Raw genomic sequence first — 18,737 nt, 5'->3', positions numbered from 1 at the left:
GGTTTAAAGTTTTCGTGGTACGGTCGTGGTTTGCATTTTTGTCAAACCGCGCGGTGCGGTGCAGTTTGCAGTTTGAGACTTTTCTCTCGTGGTTCAAACCGCACCGCATATTATTATAAAATAAATATATATATATATATATAACTTTTGCTTTATAATATTAGAATAAGGTTAAGTTTTTGGTTAGCCAAAATTGTTTGCAGCTCGTGATCATGCATTTATGCATCAATGTTGCAGTTTACAGTGAAAGGTTGGATGTTATCATTTATTGTTTGTTTGTTTGTCAATAACTAAAATAATTTAAAATTATATCTGATGTATGACCAAAAAAATTGCACTTTATGGCTCAGACTTACTAAAATTGTATTTGGACTAATATTATCAATTTGAAACTTGATTTTAATTCATTTATTGATGTATTGAAATTTATAAATTACCTGCACTAAAATTTATTATCTTCTAAAACCGCTCAAACCGCTTAAACTGCACCGCACTGCATTTTCGTGGTGCGGTTTAAAATTAACGCGGTGCGGTTGTGGTTCGAGAATTTAAACAAACTGCACCCGTGATTTAGTTTGCGGTTTTAGTCCAAACCGTACTGCACCGCGAACACCCCTAATATAATAGAACTCGATTTGATATATAATTGCACAGTCAAATTCAATTTACTTTGACAGTTTACCCATAGTAACATGGTACTTGTATATATAAATCGAGATTAATTGACGAGACGATAATAATCGGGTAATAAATTATTGTTAGAACTTTAAAAAAATGGTAATACAATCGTTAATATAATTCGACTTGATATATAATTGCACCGTCAACTTCAATACATATTAGACTTTTGACAATTTGTCTTGTAACATGGAATTTGTATATCCGCCAACAGTGAACTATTTTAAGGATCGCATCCCGCGCATTTCTACATTATAGCCTGCAACTGATTCAGCTTCCGCTTCTGGGAGATCAAACGGAGCTCGATTCGTTTCTGCTAGACGAGAAATAAAGAACATAACCAATACAGGGAACAATGGAATACCAGAACATATCTGCTTTTACGCCATGACAATCTCACTCGAATTACGGGGACCTACACATATTAGTACAGTATACCGGGCCCCCGGCCAGAACCACACGTGCAAGTTTCCCTGCATGTGGCTCGTCCGTGCTTTCCGAGGCGCTGCCGGTGACTCAACATGGGAAGAGGGGCGTGAAACTGCACACTTTCGTGTTCAGAGCATTGTCTGAGTTAGTAGGCAGCGCCTACCAAGCAAAGCTTTCTTGAAGAGACTGGGCCGGTTCCTTTTCGACGTCCACCCTTTCTTTATTTAGATGTTGAGGCAAGGCAAGCCCAGGAAAGTATAGGCTGGATCCCGGCTCCATCTCGGCCGACATCCTTCTCTAGAGGGGGTGGGCTCCTGGAGCGAACTACTCGTTGCTGTGTTGCCCCAACCCAAGGAAGAGCACTTAGTGAGGAGCATTATTTTGAGGTAGGGAAAGCGTGGTTGACAAACCACTTCGAGGAGGCGGCTGGAGTGCTTTCATCAAATGATGCATGTGGGTTGAACCATTTTTATTAGAAAGAGCGGGCCTTAATTATTTAGGGGATGGAAAAAGGATCCGCGGGCTTTATGATCGGAGAAAGAGAGGGGGCGTGGTTGGTGTGTCACTGGGTCGGTGGGGGACCCGTAGGAAGGGGGGACGACCCGCCGAATTCACATCAGAAATCGCCAACATGAACACAAACGAAATCTTTAATTGCGTATAGAAATAAAACGAACCACTTCTATTCTCGGAGCTGAGAGAATGGCTTTTTGGTCCCTTTCGTCCAGTTGTTAGGACATCGTCTTTTCATGTCGAAGACAAAAAAACATCATTCCAAAAACAGTCACCTGTTTTCCCCGGTAATACTTCTTGCTCTCTTCAAAATTTATACTTTTTACAATAATTTTTTTGTGATTACAAATAAAAATATTGCTTGTTTATGTTCTTATCAAAAAAGATCATTCTTAGGTTGAAACATCTCTGATCTACCGTATTTAGTGATTACAATTGCAAGTTCTTTATCTTGATTGGCAGTTCTCATCCTTGAGTTTTTAGCGATGACAACGCAGCACGATAGTTGGAGTAATCTTCTGCCTAAGGATCTTCTTATCGATATACTGCAACGATCGCATTTTCTAGATGAATATTTTAGATTTTCCACGGTTTGTAAGTCGTGGAATTTAGCAGTAGCAGCCACCGAGAAGCCTTGACTACCTACAAGAATTTCGACGTCTCTTCTTGCTGAAGAGGTTGCACCAGGTTCTAATTATGATTTTTTAAACGATTCGATTGGTGCTAGTCACGGTATATACAGTCTTTCATTGATGAAAACATATGACATTGAGTTACCGGAAGCTGCTGGGAAACTATTCTCGACTAGTAAAGGATGGTTGCTAATACTTTTTTTTACGTGAATCAAGTAAATGACAGGCTCCGATTCAGGAGGCATAATCATAAATTCTCCTCCCGTGAACATGTGACCAAGATGATAGTTTTCCTAACCAACTGAGCCAACCCCTGCGAGCTTGCAAATCAATCTTGTGCATCCTCTTTTGAGGAACCGATTCTCACTTCCCCCGATGTTTACGTTTGCCAGGCAACCTCAATACGACGAATGCTACACTCCTCGTGATGCCTCTGAATGGTTTATCAAAAAAGTTGCTATGTCTTTTGGATTAAGGAAGAAAGATATAGATGTCAGCTCCTTTCGTTACCATGCTGTTCCATCGCCAATTGTTATGGCTATTTATGGAGGATTATGTCATTTAGGTATTGCGAGATTGGGAGATTGTTGTGAATATATTGTGTACTTGATGATTACCTAAACAAAACATCTAAGTAGATTTTACTTAGTGAAATAATGTAGCACTCAACGGATAAGAATTATAGTCCCGACGGATAACTCATTATAGTCCCGACGGATGATTAACTTATTATCCATCGAGTGAGTAGCTTATGTAATAATAAGTTTGTAGCATAGTGTTGTATGCACCTTTGTATAGAATCTGAAGTAGCATATAAGTCATGTTGACTTTAACTAGATATGCAGAATAGGTTGATTAACTGTACATAAGCAATGTCTTGTAATTCTGTATAAGTGAAATGAAGTCAAGTGCCAAAATAGCTACCAATGGATGCTTAACAAAGCTTCGACGGATGATCAAATGACTATCAACGGATGTTAACATAGCAGTCGATAGATGATCAATTAAGTCATCGACGGATGATCTGAAAGTCGACTAATGATCATATCAAGATTCAAACATCAGTTGAACAGGGAAAGATGACACACAGCCGTTGAGTTGGATACAAGTACACTGTGGAAGCCCATTAACTGGGTAATAGAGGACGAAAAGCAGCAAAGATCAAGACTGTTAGATTTTATATTTGTTCAGTTCTTTTGACTTTGTAATCTTGGTAATATATAAACCAAGAGAGTAACAAATAGAAAAATAACTGAGATAGCTAAGAAACAACAACAGAGAAATCTTTGTAAGCACTATCTTTAGCATTTCCTGTGTTTTTTTTGCAATTCTATTTTGTAAGCAGCTGTGAGCATTTCTGCACACAGAGTCCTCTCGATATATTAAATATATCTCTGGTGGAATTGTTTAAATCCACCAGAAAGTTTTTAAAGCCTCTTGTTTTTAATTACTTATATTTTGATTCATTCAAGTTTACATTCCGCATTGTGCTAATCAAAACAAATATATCCATAATCGAGTTGAACATTTTTATTTCAAGAAAAAGGTTCAAGAATTCCATTCAACCCCTCTTCTGTAATTCTTGCTATATTGTTAAGGGACTAACAATTGGTATCAGAGCAAGCTCTTAATCTACAAAGAGTTTAAAGATCAAAACAATTCAGCAAGATGAACAAGAAAGATGTTGGAGTCAAGATTCCTTTTCTTGATAAAGATAATTACCATCATTGGAAGGTAAAGATGCATCTTCATATGCTTTCTCAAGATGAGGCCTATGTGGATTGCATAGAAAGAGGCCCTCATGTTCCTATGAGAGCTGCAACAGGAAATGAACCATCTGTTCCAAAGCCAAGGCATGAATGGTCTGATCCTGATATTGAACAAGTCAGGAAAGATAAAAAGGCCATGAACATTCTGTTCAATGGTGTTGATTCAGACAAGTTTGATAACATCATCAACTGCAAGACTGCCAAAGAAGTTTGGGACACAATACAGATAATCTGTGATGGTACTGAGCAAGTAAGAGAAAATAAAATGCAGCTCCTGATTCAGCAATATGAGCATTTTCATAATGAAGAAAGTGAGTCACTCACTGACATTTTTAGTAGATTCCAAAAGCTACTAAATGCTCTTAAATTGCATGGAAGAGTCTATCAGACTAAAGACTCCAATCTGAAATTTATCAGATCTCTTCCAAAGGAATGGAAACCAATGACAGTCTCATTGAGAAACTCACAAGATTATAAAGAGTTTACTTTGGAGAGACTGTATGGCATTCTGAAGACCTATGAGCTTGAGATAGAGCAGGATGAAAGAATGGAGAGAGGAAAGAAGAAAGGAGGATCCATTGCACTAGTGGCTGAACTAGAAAAGGAGAAGGAAGTGAAGATGGAAGCTGTGGAATCAACTTCAAAGGCCTGTGAAAGCAAGGGTAAAGGGCTAGCTGCAGAAAGTGAAGATTCATTGAGCCAAGATGACATGGAGGACATTGATGAGCACCTAGCATTCCTTTCAAGAAGATTTGCCAAGCTCAAGTTCAAGAAGAACTTTGGAGCTGCCAAGCCAAATAGAAACATGGTGGATAAATCAAAATTCAAGTGTTTCAAATGTGGCTTGGCAGGGTATTTTGCAAATGAGTGTAGAAAGTCAGATTCCAGTAAGAAAATATTTGAGTCTGTGGATTATAAGAAAAAATACTTTGATCTACTCAAACAGAAGGAAAGGGCTTTTATTACACAAGAGAATGACTGGGCAGCTGAGGGTTTGGATGAAGATGAGGATGTCAGCTATGTCAATCTAGCCCTTATGGCCAAGTCTGATGAAACAGAGACAAGTTCCTCAAGCAATCAGGTAATCACTATAAACCTTGCACATTTATCTAAAGCTGAGTGTAATGATGCAATAAATGACATGTCTACAGAATTGTATCATTTGTGTGTTACACTTAAGTCCCTCACTAAAGAAAATACTAAAATCAAAGAAAACAACTTGTTTTTGAGTGAGAGGAATAATGTGCTTGAGTCTCAGTTTGTTGAGTTTGAGAAACTAAAAATTGAGTGTATAATTGCCAAGGAGGAATTAACTGAGTCCTTGAAAAAGGAAGAAATTTTAAAGAAGCAGCTCGATCGTGAACAGGAGGTGATTAAAGCATGGAAAACATCCAGAGATGTTCATGCTCAAATCACCAAGGTTCAAGGAATTGAGTCTTTTTGTGATGAAGCCTGGAAAAAGAATAAGGAGAAACTAGAACCTATTTTGGTAGATGGATTGCTGACAGATGTAGACTCGACGGATGATGAGAACTATCCGTCGGATAACAAAAAGTGTTATCCGTTGAATGATAAAAATCCTCATCCGTCGGCTGTGAGCAAACCCATTAGCAAAGCCAAATTAACCAAGCTAAATGAAAAGTATGGGTCTGTTTCCAAGAACTTTGTTTCAGGAGAGTCAAGTCAAGCCAAGAAAGGGAAGAAGGCTAATATTGGTCACATGACTGTCAAACAGTTAAGTGACAGACTTGAGAAGATAGAGGTAAAAACAGAGACTAAAAGGAAAAACAATAGAAATGTTAAATTAGGGATTAACAAACATAATAACTACACACCTGACAAATATGATCCTAGAAAAATCTGTATCAAATGTGGTAGTGTAAATCATTTGTCTGTTAATTGCAAATCTGCCATGCCTACTCCCATGTCTATTCAGCCTCAATTCTCTAACATGAATGCCATGCCTCCCATGCCTGTTAATGCTATGCCTACACAGAACATGAATACACAGTTTGCTAATATGCCATTTGCACCTAATTCATATTATGCTGCATACAATATGCCTCAAATGCCATTTAGCATGCCTTACTGGAATAACATGTTTGCACCAAGCATGCCATTTCCTGTTAGCCATAACATGCATGATAATTCTGTTGCATCTAGTGGTTTCAAAGGCCCAACCCAAATGACTAAGGAAGAATCTGAAATTCCTAAGTCAAATGAGTTAAGACCTAAGAAACAGAAGAAGAAAGCTAACAAGGCAGGACCTAAGGAAACTTGGGTACCAAAATCAACTTGATTTGATTTTGATGTGTGCAGGGAAACAGAAGGAATCTTTGGTACTTGGATAGTGGTTGTTCAAGACACATGACTGGTGATTCTACCCTGCTCACAGAGTTTGAAGAGAGAGCTGGCCCAAGTATCACTTTTGGAGATGACAGCAAAGGTTATACTGTGGGATATGGCTTAATTTCAAAGGACAATGTCATCATTGAAGAGGTTGCCTTAGTGGATGGTCTCAAACACAATCTGTTGAGTATCAGCCAGCTTTGTGATAAAGGCAACTCAGTAACCTTCAACAAAGAAACCTGTGTTGTGATTAATAATCAAAACAATAAAGTGGTTCTCACTGGTGTGAGAAGAGGAAATGTGTATCTAGCTGACTTCAACTCAACTAAAGCAGAATCTGTAACTTGTCTTCTTAGTAAAGCAAGTCAAGATGAAAGTTGGCTATGGCACAAGAAGCTATCCCATTTTAACTTCAAGACCATGAATGAGCTGGTAAAGAAAGAGCTAGTTAGAGGCATTCCTATGGTGGAGTTTACAAAGGATGGACTGTGTGATGCCTGCCAAAAAGGGAAGCAGATTAAAGCATCATTCAGGAAGAAACTTGATTCAGCAATTGAAGAGCCTCTACAACTGCTTCACATGGATTTGTTTGGACCAGTCAATATATTGTCAATCTCAAAAAAAAGATTTTGCCTAGTAATTGTAGATGATTTCTCAAAGTTCTCTTGGACATATTTCCTAAAGTCCAAAGATGAGGCTAGTGAAATCATCATCAATCACATAAGGCAAGTTAACAATCATCCTGATTTCAAAGTTAGAAGAATCAGGAGTGATAATGGAACTGAGTTAAAGAACTATGTCATGAGAGCATTTTGTGAGGAAAATGGAATCTTGCATGAGTTTTCAGCAGCAAGGACTCCACAACAGAATGGAGTAGTGGAAAGAAATAATAGATCTCTTATTGAAGTTGCAAGGACAATGCTTGAAGAATCAAAACTACCAACATACTTCTGGGCTGAAGCTGTAAACACTGCATGCTACACTCAGAACATCTCTCTGATTAATCAAGCAAGATGCATGACACCTTATCAATTGTTCAAGAACAAGAAGCCAACTCTGAACTTTCTTCATATCTTTGGCTGTAAATGCTATATTTTGAGAAATCAAACTGATCAAAATGGGAAGTTTGATGCTAAAGCAGATGAAGGAATTTTTGTTGGATATGCTGTTGGTAAAGCATATAAAGTCTACAATCTAAGAACCAACATTGTTGTTGAATCTATACATGTTGTGTTTGATGATAAAAAGATTGAATGACTAATAGATGGAGATTACCATGAGAGCCTCAAATTCGACAATGTTGAGATGGTCAGTGATGAAAGTGATGATGAGAGTGATCAAGAAACAGTGTCTAAGGATAATGCAGATAAATCTACTACAAATGAAGCACAAAACTCAACATCCGTCGAGTTACATAACGCTTCATCCGTCGGAAGGCAATCTGTATTATCCGTCGGAAGACAACCTGCCTCATCCATCGGTACTCAAAATTCACCATCCGTCGGGTTATCAAAAGGAGCAGGAAGTCAAGGCAGATCACCCATAGAAAGCACCCCAATCTCAAATCAAAGATCCACAAACTCAGGGGGAGTTTCTAGCAATCAAAACTCAATCACACATCAAGACAACATTGAGGTCTCTTCATCTAGGGCTAATCTACCTCAACCAAGAAAATGGACAAAAGATCACCCCTTTGAACTGATTATTGGTGATGTTTCTTCCAGAGTTCAAACCAGGAGAGCAACTCAAGAAGAATGTCTATACAGCAGCTTCATGTCTAAGGAAGAACCAAAGAAGGTAGAAGAAGCCTTGTTAGATCCTGATTGGATTTTAGCTATGCAGGAGGAGCTAAACCAATTTGAAAGGAATAAAATATGGAAGCTGGTATCCAAGCCTACATAAAAGAATCCAATAGATACCAAATGGGTATTCAGAAACAAGATGGATGAAAATGGCATAGTAGTAAGGAACAAAGCAAGATTGGTTGCTAAAGGCTATTGTCAGCAAGAAGGAATAGATTTTGATGAAACATTTGCTCCTGTTGCAAGACTTGAAGCCATCAGAATCTTCTTAACCTATGCAGCCCATGCCAATTTCAAGGTCTATCAAATGGATGTCAAAAGTGCCTTTCTGAATGGAGATTTGGAGGAAGAAGTGTATGTAAGTCAACCTCCTGGCTTTGAAGATCCAAATTTCCCAGAGTATGTCTATTATCTACTGAAAGCACTTTATGGACTGAAGCAAGCACCTAGAGCTTGGTATGACACTTTATCAAAGTTCCTTTTGGAAAATCACTTCACAAGAGGTACCGTAGATAAAACTTTATTTTTCAGAAATGTGAATGGCTCTAGCATACTTGTTCAAATTTATGTAGATGATATTATTTTTGGCTCTACAGATGAGAAACTTTGTAAAAAGTTTGCCAAACTGATGCAAAGCAAGTATGAAATGAGTATGATGGGAGAACTAACTTACTTTCTTGGTTTACAAGTTAAGCAAGTTAGTGATGGGATATTCATTAGTCAAACTAAATATATTTTTGATCTTTTAAAGAAGTTTGATCTAATGGATTGCACATCTGCAAAAACTCCCATGGCCACTGCAACTAAGCTTGAACTAAACACTACTGAAAAGTCTGTGGATATTTCAAGTTATAGAGGCATGGTTGGCTCACTTCTGTACTTAACAGCTAGTAGGCCAGATATAATATTTGCTACATATTTGTGTGCTAGATTTCAGGCTGATCCTAGAGAGTCTCATTTGATAGCTATTAAGAGAATCTTCAGATATCTCAAAGGAACACCAAACCTTGGCATTTGGTATCCTAGAGATTCTGGCTTCGATCTAACTGGTTATTCAGATGCAGATTATGCAGGTTGCAGAATTGATAGAAAAAGCACAACAGGAACCTGTCAATTTTTAGGAGACAAGCTTGTGTCCTGGTTCAGTAAAAAGCAAAATTCAGTTTCTACTTCTACAACTGAAGCTGAATATATTGCTGCTGGCAGTTGCTGTGCACAGATTTTATGGATGAAAAATCAATTGCTAGACTATGGTTTGCAAGTTGAAAGGATTCCTATTTTATGTGACAACACAAGTGCAATTGCCATCACTGAAAATCCAGTGCAACATTCAAGGACAAAGCATATAGACATCAAGTACCATTTCATAAGGGAACATGTAATGAATGGTACTGTAGAGTTACATTTTGTTCCAAGTGAGAAGCAACTTGCAGATATTTTTACCAAACCACGGGATGAATCCACCTTTTCTAGGTTGGTAAGTGAGTTAGGTATGCTTAATTACTCTTGAATTTATCTGAATTATTTTGCAAGTTGAAAAGTAGCCGGAAATTTAACTGATTTTTAGTCTTGGATGAAAATTTTGGCTAAGTCAAAATTTGCATCTCGACGGATGACCATTATCCATCGAGTTGAGTCATCCGTCGATATACAAATTGTAAATAAAAATTAATTACTTTTCTGGAGTATTTTAAAGCTCGACAGATATCAACTTATCCTCATCCGTCGAAGTATCTAAATCTTAACCGTTAATTCCCTGAACATTATCCATCGAGTATACTTACAGTTTGTAAGCATTACACGACGGATAATGGGTAGAATTTTTACAGTTTATTTTAAAACGGCTATTTTAGACAATTTCTATTGGGTAATTTACTTCTCTTTATTATTTTTATCAGTTGATTTTGAGTAAAGTATAAAAGCTTATTTCATTCTAATCATTTTTTTTTATCATTCTCAAATTCAACTGTGTTACTTCATTCTCTCTCAAGCAAAAATCCTCTTTCTCTTCAAGCTTTTCTTCTCTAACAATGGCACCCGTAGTTAAGATCATGTCACATACTGGGTTCATCTATGAGAAGAACAACTTCACTGCCTTGGTCAATAAGGGGATTCAGCAATCTGAAGACTATCATAAGATGACGGACTTCGTGAACAACTGTAAGTTAAGTTTTGCCATGCTGGAATCACCCACAATTTATTGTGAAGTTGTTGAGGAGATGTGGACAACAATAATCTATAACTCTACTGACAAAACCATCACTCTAACCATCAAAGGTAATGATTTCTGTATCAATAGTGATGTCATAAAAGCATGTATCAAGATTCCTGATGATAATGTAACTGCACCACACACTAACACTGATATTGTCAATATGCTCAATTCCATTCATTATGCACTTCCTACTATAAAACTAAGTGAAATTAGAAGACTAGGTCTTAGGAAGGAATGGAGTTACTTGTGTGATGTAGTAACTAAAGTCTTTTCTGGAAAAATCAGTAATTTTGATTCTGTGAACATTTCCATGCTTAACATGCTATACATGCTAGTTACAGATAAATATTACAATTTCAGTGACCTTGTTGTGTATGAGTTAGGTTTTAAACTAGGTGACTTAGCCAAAAGAGGAAAGAATATTTACTATGCTAGATTTTTTATACTTTTGGTTAACCATCTTTGTCAAGAGATTGAACTTGAGAACCCAAACAACAAATTAGCTTGTTGGGTTCAAGAGAGAAGAATCATTGCAGACTTGAACAAAGCCAACCATCACAAGGATGTGCCAATGTTCTATTTTCCTATAATGCTGACACCTCAGGTAAGTGAGGTAAGTTCATCCAGACCCTCAACTATTCCAATCTCTTCTATTTCTTTGACTTCAGGCATAACTATGGCAACTGTGACAATGACCAAACAGTTGCCTACCAAAGCTGCCAAAATAACTGCAATTTCTAAATCCAAATCAAAGAAAACCCCTCTGGTATCTCTCAAAAGGTACCAGTTCAAAAATCTACCAAAGCCAAAGAGGGGAGTGTGAAGGAGGGTAAGATAGGTGAGGGAAGGGGTGCACATCAAAGAAACCCCAAGGATAAGGTTGGAGAGTTGAGTGAATCCCAGCCTAGCCATACTGCAGTTTCCCAACAAACTATAGTGCTTAAAAAGGACAAAAGCTCACTTCTAGCTGCATCCTCCCAAAAGGATGTGGCTATTGAACAAAGCTCTCATCCAAGAGCACAGGCCAAGAGGGTTAGGGACACAAGCTCACACCAAACTTATACTAGAAAGAAGAAATCCAAAATAACTGGGGATGCACAGGGCACATACTTAGTGCAAACTGGTGCTAAAGACACAGTCCCTGCACCTTCTCAAATTCAGATTGATGTGGCTCCAATAAATGTGGAGTCACAACCAAAATCTCTTATAATAGAAGCCACAGAAACACAATACTCACCAACTAACTCACTGGAAGTGGACATGATAAACACTTCAATTCCTGATTCCCCTTCTTTAACTCTGTTGGGGAAGCCAAAATCTAGTGCAAGTGAGCATCATCTTTTAGAAGATTTGTTGGCTCACTTGCCAATTCTTTCTGATTCTATTATGACATCTGTGCCTCAAATAACTTCAATCAACACAGAGTCAACAATAGTTTCTCTTCCCACCTCATTCATTTCTACTCTCTCGATGGATGTTGCTCATTCGTCGAGTAGTGATTGTATCCCGATGAATAAGCTTAACAGCAGTTATCCATCGAATAGCTTTACCACTCACCCGACGGATATCACTTATCCGTCGAGTGTCTCTGCACAACTTCAAACTTCAATAATTTCAAGTGTAGAAGATTTGGTGGTAATACAATCACTCTTAGGACTGAGAGAGGAGAGTGCATTGAGTGAGAGGCTGGGTTGCTCCCAGGAAAAAGGAGAGGAAAAAAGTGAATCTCAGCAATCCATTCATTCAGGATTGGCAAAAGTGAGTGAGAGGAGTCCCACCTTAGTAGGTGAATGTGAGGGTGTGAGGGTGGGGAGCCAGGGTGAGACCCTGATGCAACAAAAGAGAGAATATGAGAGAAAGGCAGGTACTGGAGAAATAAGGATGGAACCAGCCATTGCTAGTGAGTCAATGATTGTGGATGATGCTGACAAGGAAAGACAATTTCAGCAACATTATAAAGCTGTAATTGATAACATTTCCTTGGATGCTGACACTTTTACTCACCCTGTTGCAGCCTATCAACTGTTGACTGCTCAGGGAAATGTGGAGGCAGAGCAGACTTTGAATTTAGTGCACACCACAGAATCTCTTCAAAGAGATAAAGCTGCTGTGAACAGAATGCCTTCTCAAGCTGGAGAGCCATCTGAAGAATTTGGAGTAAATTCTGATGATGATGACTCTGGTTTTTTGGATGAAAGCATGAACTTAGGGGGAGCTGAAGCCCATGTTTTGCTTTCAGTTTACCTAAATGGGCATGGGCAAAGGAATTTTCACCAGGGCAATTTGAGGTGTCTTTGGTAAAACAAGTAATAGCTATTCAGTAGGCCCTTCAGGAAGCTTCAGATGCTGGTACCAAGGCTGTTCTTCAAGCTCACCTAGAATCCTTACATTTAATGAAGATCCAACACTCAAGACAAAATCTCAGTGTGGATGAATTGAAAAAGGATATAGCTGACTTAAAGACATATAACTCTGAGAAGCTGGATTCAATAATGCCATATGGTACCATGCATGATCTATTACTAAGATTAAGGAGAGAACCAGATTCTGACAAGAAGATAGCCAAGCTGGAGAACAGAGTTCAGGTTATTGAGAATTCAGTGGCTCTACTTCTTCAAAATCAACAGACTCAGACAAATCTTCTTATGCAACTGGCTAAAGCACAAGGCCTAACTCCTCCACTTGATGATAACAAAAAGGGGGAGAGAGAATCAAGTAAGGGGGAGAAAGGACCAACTGAGGGGGAGAAACTTCTAGTTCAAATCAGCAAAGTAATTGTACCTTCAATTACTATCTCCAAGCCACCAGTTACAGATGGTATAGATCTTATAAATGCAGCAGCAACAAATTTGAAAAATGCTGATAAAGGAGAGTTGACCCTGATCAACTGGAAAAAGATTGATGAGGAAATACAGAAAAAGTTTCAATTAGTCAAGGAACCAGATCAGTCAGCCATCCATCACTCTCATGTCAAGCCAATCAATGTGAATGAGATGAGCATGAACTATCTGGAGAAAGGACAATCTTCCTGCATCAAGACTACAAAGGATGAGATAATTCTTAAACCAAGGGCAAACTATCCAAAGTTATCTTTGAAGAACCCTATGGATTCTGTGTATGAGACACCCAAGCCTGATGAAAAGAAGCTTCTGTCAAGATCTATTCTCCTCTACAAAGATCCAGCTGATTCAGCCTCAAGAAAGAGAATTGCAAAGATATTCAGAAATGGGAAGGAAATTTGTGTGGTAGCCGGACATCCACAATTTGCTCATGCAAAGGAAGAAGAAAAAGCCAGATTGAAGCAGGAAAAGAGGCAAGCTGCTCTAGATGCAAAGATGTCTAAACAAAAGAAAGAACAGTTTGCTATCTTGGCCAAGCTACAGGCTGTGAATTCTTCTCAACAAATTCCCTCTCAACCATCTCAAGCTACTGAATCAGAGAAGAAGATTGAAAAACAGAAGAAATCCCCAAGAAAGAAAGAACTGGCTAAAAGAACAAAAAGAAAGTTGGATGTTGTTGACAAGGAATTGGAAGATCAATTTCCAAAGGAATCCACTCAAGCTGAAACTCAAGCATCAAAGCCCTCTGTGGTGTTTGAAGACATAAGGGTGGTGGACCCCTACAGGAACATACATGGAAAGCCTATTGTGCCAAAGGATGAGCCAATAGAGTGGGATAAATTACCAATTCCTGACTTCAACTTGCCAATTCTTACTAAGCCAAGAAGGACAAAATCAAGGGCAGTCAAGAAAGTGAAGCTGTCACCTCTCAAATCCAAGTCAGTAATCAAAACTCAACCCAAGGTCAACAGGGGAGACTACTTGTACTTGTGTGACATCAAAGAATTCTCAGATCTAAACCTTTATCTGGAGGAGCTGGATGAGGTAAGGGCAATTGATGCATACAGAAACCTACCTGAAAGGTTGGTGTTCAAGTACAAAGGGGGAAGGGAGATTCAGTGGCCTCTTCACAGGATACTTCAAGAAAGCCAAGCTGTGTTGATCAAAGTCTATTCATCCTTCAAGAAAAACTTTGGGTTCAATGTAACTGCAAGAAGATTAGTATTGAAGAAGATTGAAGAGCTAAGGAGTGTTAGAGCCAAAGATGCACTACCCAAAACTCTTATCATCCCATACACAGGGAGAAGAGTGCATCTAAGGCCCTACTGGCTGATGGAATTCATGGATGACAAGGGTGTGAGAAGATTCTTCAGATTAGAAGACCAATTGAGTATCTCTAGCAATGAGACTCTCTTGGAAATGCAAGAAATGTTAGATCTCTCAGAATCTGATGAATTAGAATTCCACAGACAGCTCCAGAATCAAATTGAAGAAAACAACAGAAAGCTTTGAAGAAGATCCAGACCTTCAAAAAACTAGAAAAATCTGCTCAGACTAGAGCAGCATCTTGAACTGACTGTGAGCCAAACCTTGTACATTTTTGTTTAAATTTATCTACTTATCTTTAAAGATATATGTTTAGGATATTTTGTTATCATCAAGTATCTCTTAATTTATGGCTACAATTCCAGTAGACATAAATTGAGGGAGATTGTTGTGAATATGTTGTGTACTTGATGATTACCTAAACAAAACATCTAAGTAGATTTTACTTAGTGAAATAATGTAGCACTCGATGGATAAGAATTATAGTCCCGAAGGATAACTCATTATAGTCCCGACGGATGATTAACTTATTATCCATCGAGTGAGTAGCTTATGTAATAATAAGTTTGTAGCACAGTGTTGTATGCACCTTTATATAGAATCTGAAGTAGCATATAAGTCATGTTGACTTTAACTAGATATGCAGAATAGGTTGATTAACTGTACATAAGCAATGTCTTGTAATTCTGTATAAGTGAAATGAAGTCAAGTGCCAAAATAGCTGCCAACGGATGCTTAACAAAGCTTCGACGAATGATTAAATGACTATCAACGGATGTTTAACATAGCAGTCGACGGATGATCAATTAAGTCATCGACGGATGATCTGAAAGTCGACTGATGATCATATCAAGATTCAAACATCAGTTGAACAGTGAAAGCTGACACACAACCGTTGAGTTGGATACAAGTACACTGTGGAAGCCCATTAACTGGGTAATAGAGGACGAAAAACAGCAAAGATCAAGACTGTTAGATTTTATATTTGTTCAGTTCTTTTGACTTTGTAATCTTGGTAATATATAAACCAAGAGAGTAGCAAATAGAAAAATAACTGAGATAGCTAAGAAACAACAACAGAGAAATCTTTGTAAGCACTATCTTTAGCATTTCCTGTGTTTTTTTTGCAGTTCTATTTTGTAAGCAGCTGTGAGCATTTCTGCACACAGAGTCCTCTCGATATATTAAATATATCTCTGGTGGAATTGTTTAAATCCACCAGAAAGTTTTTAAAGCATCTTGTTTTTAATTACTTATGTGTTGATTCATTCAAGTTTACATTCTGCATTGTGCTAATCAAAACAAATATATCCATAATCGAGTTGAACATTTTTATTTCAAGAAAAAGGTTCAAAAATTCCATTCAACCCCCCTTCTGTAATTCTTGCTATATTGTTAAGGGACTAACAGAGATGAAGTGTGGACGGATGTGAACGTTCCTTCTCACAACTACCACGATATTGTTTACCACAGGGGAATTTTTTATGCTGTAGACTGTTATGGGGGTTTATACGTATGTTGTTCTATTGATCACGATAAAGGGAGAGGGCCTAAAGGCACGAAAATTGCATCGATTAGAACCGATGTTGGGGACCAGAAGTACTTGGTTAAACCTTTATCGGGATCTGGTCTTTTGCTCCTTGTGCGCCACAACAAGATTATGGATTCTTATGACAAAGCTTATGGCGTAGGATCCAAGTATCGTACAACTCACTTAGGATCCAAGTATCGTACAACTCACTTTGATGTGTGGAGGTTGGATCTAAAGTATTGTGATTCTCTTGAAATTCCTTCATGTACTTTGACGGAAGAGAATAGCTTGGGGAATGAGGCAATATTCGTTGGCAGAGGTGCATCGTTTTCTGTACCGTCATCAAAAACCATAAAACCGAACTCCATATACTTTATGGATGACAAATGGCAATCCTACCGTAGAGGAGGAGGTTGCGATATGGGGATCTTTGATATAGAGCATCGTACCATTGAGCCTCATTTTGAAGGAAAACCCCTTGATTGTATCTCCCCCCCCCCCCCCGCTTTGGTACATTTAAGTAGTAGTACCAGTGAAGTTGCTTTGCAATTTGTTCAGTTGATATGATATTTCTTGTCGTTTTATTCCTTCTGCTCGAATATTTATGATGGTTTCATTTATATATAATTTTTCCTTGTCATTCTACTTGTTATATGAAGTCTCCTGTTTCATCAGTGAAAGAGGTTGTAAGGCCAATGAATCAGTCCAACGTTTAAAAAATGAAAAGGTAAACTAGTCATAATACTTGCGGGTTAAATATCAAAGTGATCACTCAACTGAAGGTCATATATCAGTTTGATAGACATAACATTATAGTAAGCATCATCATTCTAATAATCACCCACACTACTAGAAAAACTGGAATAGACATCACCGCTTTAACGTCAGTTGCTCGTGTCACCGATGTAAAAAAGTACATTTAACATCGATCCCTTCAAAACTGATGTCTTAAGTTAGCTGTAAAAAATTAAACATTCTCCCTTCCCGGTTCCTCGTGTTTAAGTCGTCTACTTTCCCCTTACCAAATATTTCCCCCAGCCAAATTTTCATTCCCCCCCAAAACACAATAAGACTCACGTAACTAAAAATTAAAAACATAAAAACTAAAATCAAAAAGCTAAAAACTCTCTCATCACTCACACTTTCTCACCCCGACTCTCTCAACACTCACCCTAACCCCTTATCCAGAAGAACCCTAAATCGCCCCCCCCTCTCTCTCTCTCCCTCTCTCTCGATCGACCCACACATACTCTAAATCTTTTGCTCTAATCAAAGATGTAAATAAAAGCTCTAATCTCTAATATTTTACGAATTGGATTTGTTTGAATCTCCAAGCTTACTTTGTGCGACTGGATTTGTTCGATACTTATCTCAATTTATTTGATTTGGTAAGTAGGCAAGCTTTTGCATGTAAACCCTTATTTTTTTGATTTACTTTCAAATTGGGGATTTTAATTTCAAAACCCTATTTTTTCTTACATATGATACATGTAGGAGATTAGTTTAATTGGAGAAGAATTAGGTTTTGTTTACCGGAAAGCTCTAATTAGTAAGCGAGTTATTGAATTTTTGTGCTTTAGTTGATATTAATTTGGTTAAACATATAATTAGCGGTATGATGCACGGTGGCCACTTTGTCTTGTGTTTGCGATACACACTATAACAAAATTAAAATCCATGATGACTTTACTAGGGTAATAAATGAAAGTCTTTCTTGCTTTATTTCAGATTTTGTGTTAAGAGTTGTGTGAGTATTTTATATGAATGTAGATATTTTAATTGTGATATTTAGTGGTCATAAATAAAGCTATAAACAAGCACTACAAGAATTTGCTAATTATTTAGTACTCAGGTCTCTCTGGAAAATAATTCAGAAGTATATCCATCAGGACCGGGCACATACTGCCCATAATGGATCTTTCGAATCACTAGGTAAGTAAGAAAAAATGGGACTTCAAATCTTTAACTGATGAAAGTGTTGAGGAGGCATATAGTGAGGCTGTTCATGTCATTAAGGTAGATAACAACAAATGTTGAGGAGTGCTTGTTGGCACCAACCAACAAGCACTCCTCAAAATAGATATGGGTGCATCTATGAAAGAGATGGATCGGAGGGGATGAGATATCATTCTTCTTATTTCTTTAATCCTTTTTTACTTTCATAGTAATGTAGTACTTAATGATAACTCCCGATGGCGGGGCTGCACCTTCGATGCCGTGCCTAAATCTTTCACCACGGTGAAGGTCTAGCTATCGTGGGGTTCCTACAAAACAACACCAGAAGGGGGGTTTGGGTCCTGTGGCGCCTCCGGTGTGAGAGTATGAACTCGCTTTTGGGGAAGATGAAGATGGATATGGATGCTAGGTGGTTGTGTGTGTGTGTATGAGTGTGAGAGAGTGATTAACCCCAAAATCTTTCCTCCTTGGGCTATAAAATAGCCCAAGGATAGGATTTAGGGGTTGGTACCTTTGCATCATAGTCGTTGGTTCTAGGAGCGGAGGACACCTGGCTGGGGTGGATGCCTTACACATGTCAGGATGGGAATGATTGAGGAATGTTCTCAGGGTCTCCTGGCACGTATCCTGGTTATTCTCATGATTGATTAATGACAGCTGTCCCTATCGTGTGTTCGGTCATGTGGCTTACGTGTTA

At 38.2% G+C, this 18,737-nt stretch overlaps 1 protein-coding gene across 1 annotated transcript; it reads left to right on the top strand.

The window, feature by feature from the left end:
- Positions 1-2,627: 2,627 nt before the first annotated feature.
- Positions 2,628-16,651, top strand: LOC141673204 (putative F-box protein At5g55150). Its single transcript, XM_074479936.1, has 2 exons — positions 2,628-2,817; positions 15,954-16,651. The coding sequence occupies exons 1-2, from the start codon at positions 2,628-2,630 to the stop codon at positions 16,649-16,651; spliced, it is 888 nt and encodes a 295-aa protein (XP_074336037.1).
- Positions 16,652-18,737: the final 2,086 nt, after the last annotated feature.

This window comes from Apium graveolens, chromosome 7, assembly GCF_009905375.1.
Source record: "Apium graveolens cultivar Ventura chromosome 7, ASM990537v1, whole genome shotgun sequence".
In the NCBI taxonomy this organism is placed as follows: Eukaryota; Viridiplantae; Streptophyta; class Magnoliopsida; order Apiales; family Apiaceae; genus Apium; species Apium graveolens.
This window is presented reverse-complemented; position numbering and strand designations above follow the sequence as displayed.